This window comes from Microcebus murinus, chromosome 27 (genome assembly GCF_040939455.1).
Source record: "Microcebus murinus isolate Inina chromosome 27, M.murinus_Inina_mat1.0, whole genome shotgun sequence".
NCBI classification, from domain to species: domain Eukaryota; kingdom Metazoa; phylum Chordata; class Mammalia; order Primates; family Cheirogaleidae; genus Microcebus; species Microcebus murinus.
The window spans coordinates 3,901,838-3,909,871 of NC_134130.1; the positions used below are offsets into that span (position 1 = coordinate 3,901,838).

The 8,034-nt window shown below is 55.8% G+C and overlaps 1 protein-coding gene across 5 annotated transcripts; it reads left to right on the forward strand.

Moving 5' to 3' along the window:
* The first annotated feature begins 367 nt into the window (after nucleotides 1-367).
* LOC105869677 (phospholipid phosphatase 3-like) lies at nucleotides 368-7,253 on the forward strand. Of its 5 annotated transcripts, none has more exons than XM_012761705.3 (7): nucleotides 368-564; nucleotides 1,484-1,649; nucleotides 3,129-3,286; nucleotides 4,297-4,577; nucleotides 4,672-4,729; nucleotides 6,473-6,701; nucleotides 6,873-7,253. In XM_012761705.3, the coding sequence occupies exons 1-6, from the start codon at nucleotides 448-450 to the stop codon at nucleotides 6,653-6,655; spliced, it is 963 nt and encodes a 320-aa protein (XP_012617159.2). In that variant the 5' UTR covers nucleotides 368-447; the 3' UTR covers nucleotides 6,656-6,701; nucleotides 6,873-7,253. The 5 variants fall into 5 exon arrangements, with proteins under 5 accessions (XP_012617159.2, XP_012617157.2, XP_012617160.2 ...); XM_012761703.3 differs by having other exon boundaries at nucleotides 6,525-6,701; XM_012761706.3 differs by lacking the exon at nucleotides 6,473-6,701.
* Nucleotides 7,254-8,034: the final 781 nt, after the last annotated feature.

Sequence of the window (8,034 nt, forward strand, 5' to 3'; positions counted from 1 at the left end):
TGCTATCCACCCTCCAGATGAGACTCAGACTCCTGCTTCTGGGCACCCGCCGTCCCTGCCCTGAGGAGCGCGGTCCGCGTGCGTGCGGACCCCGTCTCCGCAGTGACAGCCGGCCCGGGCGGCGGGCGCCCCCTGGTGACCCGGAGCCTCGGCCGGGGCTGCGCGGAGGCGGCGCCCGGAGCCAGGCCGGCCAGTCCGCTCGGGTCTCGGAGCGTCGGCGCAGAGCCGCAGAGGAAAGAGCGCGGAGGCGGCAGCGGCCGGAGCCGGCGGGACACGGCCCTGGCCCGGGAGCCGAGCCCGTGGGGAGGCCCGGCCCGCGAGCCAGCCCCGCGCGGCGCAGCCCCGCCCGCGACCCCTGCGGCGGCTCCCATTGGGCCGCGGCCGGCCAATGAGGCGCGGCCGGGCAGGAGCAGGGCGGCCGTTGGACGCAGGGCCCGCCCGCCGGTCATGGCTCTCAGCCCGAAAGTGACCACCAAGAAATCGCTCAAGACCTGGGATGCCCAATGCCCATCCGGGATGACCAGCGACACCGACGCGACCTCGGCCCACACGTCCCGGAGAAAGGTGGGCCCGCCCCTTCCAGGGCGACCCCAAATCTCCCAGCCCCAGCCCACATCCCTGTCATTCTCGCTAGACCCTGCCCACTCCTCAGCCATGCCCCTCCCAGGCCCACCCACTTCCCTGTCATTCTCCCCAGGCCCCGCCCACTCCCCCGTCAACCCCCGCCCAGGCCCTCCCACTTCCCTGTCATTCTCCCTAGGCCCCACCCACTCACCCCAAGCCCTGCCCTTCCTCAGTCCCTCCCACTTTCCTGTCATTCTCCCTAGGCCCCGCCCTCTCACCCCAAGCCCTGCCCTCTCCTCAGTCCCTCCCACTTCCCTGTCATTCTCCCTAGGCCCCGCCCCCTCACCCCAAGCCCTGCCCTCTCCTCAGTCCCTCCCACTTCCCTGTCATTCTCCCTAGGCCCCGCCCCCTCACCCCAAGCCCTGCCCTCTCCTCAGTCCCTCCCACTTCCCTGTCATTCTCCCTAGGCCCCGCCCTCTCACCCCAAGCCCTGCCCTCTCCTCAGTCCCTCCCACTTCCCTGTCATTCTCCCTAGGCCCCGCCCTCTCACCCCAAGCCCTGCCCTCTCCTCAGTCCCTCCCACTTCCCTGTCATTCTTCCTATGCCCTGCCCACTCCTCAGCCTGAGGGTCTCTGACCCTTTGTCTTATCCCTTTAGGCCCTGCCTTCTTCCAGGTCTCATCCACACATCCACTCCCATCAAGACATCCCAGAGCTGCCGCGCCCCTGGCGTGGGGCGGTGGCTATGTAGTAACTGGCCAACGAAGCTACAGGGGCCTCAGTTTCCCCGGCCCTGCCCTGCCCATGGTGGTCTTCACCATCCCTGCCCACTTCCCGGGCCCCGCCTGGCTCGCGAACTCTAATCCCAGTCTGGTAGACATACCCACCCCGTCGTCCGTCCCCTGCCCCCCACCCCGCAGCTGATAAAATCCTCACAACGCGTGGTCACGGCCCCACCCAAGCCGGTGGTCCTGAAGCAGAGCCAGTGGCCTGCGGACCGGCGCAGGACATCCCCACCGGCCTCGCTGTCGATCTCAGGGACCGCCAAGATGTTGGTGGCTCTGGACCTGTTCTGTCTGATGCTGGGTGAGCCCCCTCCCCACAGGCCTTGAGCCCAATCCTGAAATTCAAGGGGCCTTGTTGGACTCTGTCTTTATCTGAGGGTCGCTTGACTGAGGGGCTGGTGATGCATACTGGGTGTGGTTGTACGGTGGATCTGTATGTATCTGATCCAGTGCGTGTGTGTGTGTGTCTCACTGGGTCTCTGTGTGTTGCTCTCTGGCTACGTGTTGTTTTGGATTAGGGGAGGTGTGATGTTTATTGTGTGTGACTATTTGGACTATGCATGTATTTGGTCTATGCAGACATCTGGATTGGGAGGGGTTCCAATGGTGCTTGTGTATCTGGGTGTGTGTCTGAGTCTATATGGGCCTATGTATTGTGTGTGTATTGTTGCATTGTGTGTCTGTGTGGATATCTGAATCTGTGTGTCTGGGTTGGACTGTGTGGTTGTATAGTGTCACTGTGTGAGTCAGATTGTAGGCAAGTGTATCTTGCATCTGTGTGGCCTGTGAGTTAGGAGGCCTGTGCCTCCTAACTCCCCAGTGGGCAGACCCAGTGACCAAAGCCCCCTCTCTAGGGAGGGGAGGCCAAGCTAGGACACTACCTTTGCCCCTCTAAGTCCAGGGAGTTAGGAGCTGTGGGAGGCTGGGTTCCAGCTAACTGGTTCTGCCAGACTACAGAGGGCACAGAAACAGCAGAGTCAAGAGAGGGGTGAGGCCGGGTGCAGTGGCTCACATCTGTAATCCTAGCACTCTGGGAGGCAGAGGCGGGAGGATCACTCAAGGTCAGGAGTTCGAAACCAGCCTGAGCAAGAACTAGAAAAAAATTAATTGGCCAACTAAAAATACATTTTAAAAAATTAGCCAGGCATGGTGGCACATGCCTGTAGTCCCAGCTGCTCGGGAGGCTGAGGCAGGAGGATCACTTGAGCCCAGGAGTTTGAGGTTGCTGTGAGCTAGGCTGACACCACAGAACTCTAGCCCAGGCAACAGAGTGAGACTGTCTCAAAAAAAAAAATGCTCACGTTATAGCTGACATAGAAATTATAAGCATGGACACACAGACACTCACAGATGCACAGACATAAAGAGCCACAGCCATACAAACATGCGTTCATACATCAGGGCACACATAACACATACAGAAAAAGTGAGTTCTCCCACCCTTGTCCCCTTATTATCCTGAGCCCCTTACCCACCTGATTCTAAGACCCACAAATGCCACACCTAGCCATCCTCCCAGCCCCCCACACCACCCACCATTTCACCCAACAGGGAGAGGATGCTGACTGCAGGGGGCATGATAGGGCCCCATCCATGGATGGGTGCCTGGGGCTGTCTCCTCCTCACACCTTCTGGCCAAACCATCCTCCTTGCACAGCTTTCCTGCCTTCCCAACTTGTCCAGGCTGTGGAGACTCAGGGAGGACAGACTGGCCAGAGGTTTAAGGAGAGTAGCCCTCAGGTGACTCGACCTTGAGTAGGGTCTTCTCTGCCCCCTGCAGTCAGTGTTCCCACCCTGCTGAGTAAGAGTGGTTTGATGGCACCCCACTTCCAAGGCTTCTTTTGCAATGACACCACCATCAGATACCCCCGGGTGTCCCACTACGTCGTGGAGGACTCCGCACTCATCACCATAGGCTTCTTAATCTCCGTCTTCACGGTAAGGGGCTGGCCACCTTCACCCAGTGTGGTGGTGACGTGCCACATGGCAAGCTTCACCCTTTTCCTGGAAAAGTGGGAAACGCTGCCCTGAAGCAGGAGGAAGTTCCACCCCTTATCCTAATGAAACAGGAACTCTCTCTGCTTGATGGCACAGAAGAAAAACCTTTTCTTGAGAAAAAGGTAAAACTCAACCCTTGTTGACATAGGACACAAGAGACACCCGCCTCTCTGCCTTAGACGTGGAGCAGGAGGAAGCTCAGCCCCCTTCCCCTAGCAGACAAGAAACTCCATCCCTAGTAGACATAAAGCAGACAGCAGTGCAGGCCCCTTTTCTGGGGAGTAAGGAACCCCCCCACTTTCAAACATGGGGAAAATGTCCCATCTCTTTTTCCTGTTGGCGGAAAGGGAAGTCCCACCATTTTCTGGCACTTGGGAGGAAATCTATCCTCTCTTTCTGGCATAACAGGAAGTCCCGCCCCTTGCAAATATGGGACAGGAAATCCTGCCTATATCAGTCCTGAAATAGGGAAGGCCCCACCCCTTTTACTGTTGTAACAGGAAGTCCCGCCCCTTTCAGATACAGGACAGGAAATCATGCCTATAGCTGACATAAAACAGGGGGAAGCCCCACCCCTTTTCGTTGTGTAAAAGGAAGTCCCACCCCCTTCAGCTATAAGGCTCCAGCCCATGTGTGACCTAAATTAAGGGGATGACCCACTCCCTCTTCTTGGTGTAAGGGGCAGCCATGCCCCTTGCCCTAGTGAAAGAGGAAATCCTGCCCAGTTCAGGCACAGTGGTGAGCAAAGTCTCCCATTTTGGTGTGTGGTGAAATAAGAAGCCCCACCCTTCTTCTGGGTTTAGTGGAAAACTGCACCCGTTCCTTTTCCATATGAAGAGGGGACATATGAGCTGAGACACAGCATGGAGGACCTCCCACGCTATTGTCCCCCCTGCCCCAGCAGTGATTTACCCCCCACGCCACCCTCCCCTCCCCATGCGGCCCTGCAGATCAGCCTGGGAGAGATGATCTACGTCCAGAAACTCCGGCTGAGCCCGCGGGCCCTACTGGGCAGCACCTACGTGGTCATGGTCTACAAGCAGCTGGTCACCTTCATTTTTGGCAGCATGGCCAGCTTCTCCCTGGCCAGCATCACCAAGATGACCACGGGACGCCTGCGGCCCCACTTCCTGGCCGTGTGCCTGCCAGACCCAGCCTCCTTCAACTGCGAGAGCGGCTACATCACCAACTACACCTGCACCGGGCACCCAGAGGACGTCCTCAATGCCAGGCAAGCGGTGGACAGGGAGGGGACTGTCAGGAAGCATCCCCTGTTTATCCCAGCTCCCTGCTGATCTCAGCCCTCCTCCCTGTTCATCTCCCAGGAAATCCTTCTACTCTGAACAAGCCTCCCTCGGGATGTACTGCATGGTTTATCTGGTGGTGAGTGTCGGCAGGAGGCGGGCCACACACCCAGCGAAGCCATAGAACGCTCCATTGTCCCCTCCCACCTCCCTCCCATACTGGGCACCAGCAGTGCCAGGCACGGGCTTCCACAGAGCTTGTGTGTGTGCCCCTTGGAGTTGGGACAGCTTCTCTTAAGACTCATTCAGCGTCCCTGTCCTGGAACAGTGGCTTCCAGAAAGCTCTGTCTTCCCCAAGCTGCAGCTGGAGAGGGCCCGTGCAGGGCTGGATCTCCACCAGGGCTGGGGGAAAGAAAAGCAGACCCAGCTGAGGCGAAGGTGGAAGGCGTGGCCAGGGATAGGAGGTGGGAAGGCCCATTGGGAAGCAGCCAGTGATCTGGGGCCCAGCACACAATGAGAGCATAGATTCGAGAGCTGGAAGCTGATTGCACCCTTCAGAGCCAGCCCAGAGCACCAGGCACCATGGTGGGCAGACATATGACACAGACAGAGGCCCAGGCCACAGGGCACGTGACAGTCACACGGCTGCCTCGACTCCAGCAATATTTTCTTTCTGAAAGACAACTTATTGGACTGCAAGCCCTTTGCTCTCTCGATTAAAAAAAAAAAATTAACAAAGTAAATACAGCCATCCCATAGTGACAAAGAGTAAGGGCTTTGCACCCAGAATGCAGGGCTCTCTTGGCCCTATTCCCAGCCTCAGCAGTGTTTGACGCTTGGGTGAGATACTCAATGTCCTTGGGCCTCCATTTCCTCATCTGTGAAATGGGCATACAGACAGCACCTGCTTCCTAGTTGTGGTTTCACAAGTTAAAATATAAACAAGCTGATGCACATTAAATGCTTAGAACAGGATCTGGCCATAGATCTGGTCTAAACATCACCATTCTTATTAATAATAAGCAAAGTGGACTCCCTCTGTCCTCTGTCCCCACTCCCTGGGTGGATTGGGGGCTGGGGTGCACTTCAGCAGTGCCTTGAGGTCCACCCCAGCTCCGGATGGCAGACAGATCACACACAGCTAGGACACAGGCCTTTCCCTGATTTTGTGGACCTCAGAAAGGGTGGTGTGGCCAGGCACGGTAGCTCACGCCTGTAATCCTGGCAACCTAGGAGGCTGAGGCGGGCGAATCATTTGAGCTCAGGAGTTCGAGACCAGCCTGAGCAAGAGCAAGACCCCATCTCTACTAAAAATAGAAAGAAATTATCTGGCCAACTTAAAATACATAGAAGAAATTAGCCAGGCATGGTGGCACATGCCAGTAGTCCCAGCTACTCTGGAGGCTGAGGCAGAAGGATGGCGTAAGCCCAGGAGTTTGAGGTTGCTGTGAGCTAGGCTGATGCCATGGCACTCGAGCCTGGGTAACAGAGTGAGACTTTGTCTCAAAAAAAAAAAAAAAGGGATTTTTTTGTTTTCTGTTTTCCATGTCAAAATCAGGAGCCCAGCCTCAACTCTTGCAGGGTTCCTTGATGAGATTGGCCCAGTTTGATTGGTGATCCAATGCTTGCAGGAGGCGGCAGTATGGGGCCACAGTATCGGGCCCACCTGTACAGTGTCAGTTAACTGTTGTCAAATCCTCCATTCAATGCCTAACAATCCTCCCGACACTAACTAGTTAATAAAGTAAAACTCTCTTCCACTGATGGTTTCGGGGGCCACAGCCAATAACCCACCTTACATGGTGAATTCCATTGTCGTACAAAACTGGCAAGGTAGAATGTCCTGCTGCACAGGTGGCCCCCCAAAATGCGGTCCCTCTAGGTACGTGCTCCTGGTCTTCAAGGTCCTGCCCACCCTTCCCACCGGTCCCCAGCTTTATGTGCAGGTGCGCCCCTGGGGACAGAAGACCAGCTTCTTACGGCCAACCTTCCAGTTCCTCTTCTTATCCCTGGCTCTGGTCACCGGCTACATCCGGACCTTGGACTATTGGCACCACCCCTATGACGTGGTCATTGGATTCCTGCAAGGAGCCTTGATGGCCTTTTGGGTGGTAGGTGCTGGGTGGGATACCTGGGTACCAGTGTGACTGTGCTCGCCTGGGAGCAGCCACAGGCACAGTTAGCTCTCCTGACCTGGATTGGAGCCCAGGAGAGGCCCAGGCTGGGGAGGGATGTAGGTGACATCACCCATCCCCAGACCTCTCTCCTCTTTGTCCCCATAGGCATTCTACATTAATGACCATTCTACAGTTGGGGCAATACCCAAGAGCTCTGAATACTAGAAGGCCACTTCTGCCCTCTCCACTCACTTCACCCGTGTACTTCCTCTCGATTCATTTCCTAAAGGCCATCAGGGAGCCCAAGGGGTGCCCTGAGACAGAAGAAAGTATAGATCCCCCCAGACCATGTACTTCCGAGGGAACCGTGTCTGGGGCTGAGTCCACATCCAGTTCAGCCCTGCCCCTGGTAGGACGACATAGGAAACGCCATTTTTCTGGGACCGAGTCTATATCCTCAGTCAGCCCCCTCTCAGCAGGGCCACTTCCTTTTTTATTCTTTCTTAAAGACTCCTGATGTATTAAATAAATTAACAAATGCCAGCACAGGGTTTACAAATTCTTGATCTACAATCATAGGGGTTGGCAGACTTCCTGTTGTGCTCGGACGCACTGAGTCTCTGTGATCAGTTGTTAATACCACGTTGGGTGATAACCTCAAAAGTAGAAATTGGAGTCACCCCTCCTCGCACTACTGACGTTGACATTTGGGGTTGGAACATTCTTTGCTATGGGAGCCCTCTTGTACGTGGTAGAATGTTGAGTGGCACCTGTGGGTGCTCGCTGGCCTCCACCCATGAGCTGCCCTGAGCACCCACCAAGTCGTCATGAACAAAAATGTCTCCAGACATCAGCAGGCATCCCCTGGGAGCGTGGGGGGACGGGACCTCCCTCGGGTGAGAATTTCTTGGGGAGGTTCAGCAACCCCCAAGGGACTCTGCCTTCCACTATTGTCTGACCTACTGAAGTCCCAAGATGCCACACACATTTAAATACACACGCTGAGGGCTCTTCAGGAAATGATGGTGGATTGAGCACAGTTAGTTTCAGCCCATCTGGTAAACTTGTCCAGACTCAATATGCTTTGGCTGCTGTAGCTACCCATTACCCCCTTCAATGGTAATGAAATTTGCAAATAGTGTGATTATAGCAACTGAGGAGCAATGGAAATCTCTTCTATAGGATGAGCAAAGTGTACACTAAGTAGAACCCATCACCAACCATATAGGTTCGGTGTATACAGACCATATTACAGAAAGTTTGCACTCAGGACTTGAAATTTAAGCCAGCCTGAGCAAGAGCAAGACCCCAACTCTACTGAAAATAG

What these genes read in the sequence shown, in the direction of transcription:
- LOC105869677 (XM_012761703.3), top strand. Translation starts at nt 448, where the DNA reads ATGGCTCTCAGCCCGAAAGTGACCACCAAGAAATCGCTCAAGACCTGG. An exon ending in CCTGTTCTGTCTGATGCTGG is followed by an intron (nt 1,650 to 3,128) that starts GTGAGCCCCCTC and finishes TGCCCCCTGCAG; the next exon opens with TCAGTGTTCCCACCCTGCTG. An exon ending in GAGGACGTCCTCAATGCCAG is followed by an intron (nt 4,578 to 4,671) that starts GCAAGCGGTGGA and finishes TTCATCTCCCAG; the next exon opens with GAAATCCTTCTACTCTGAAC.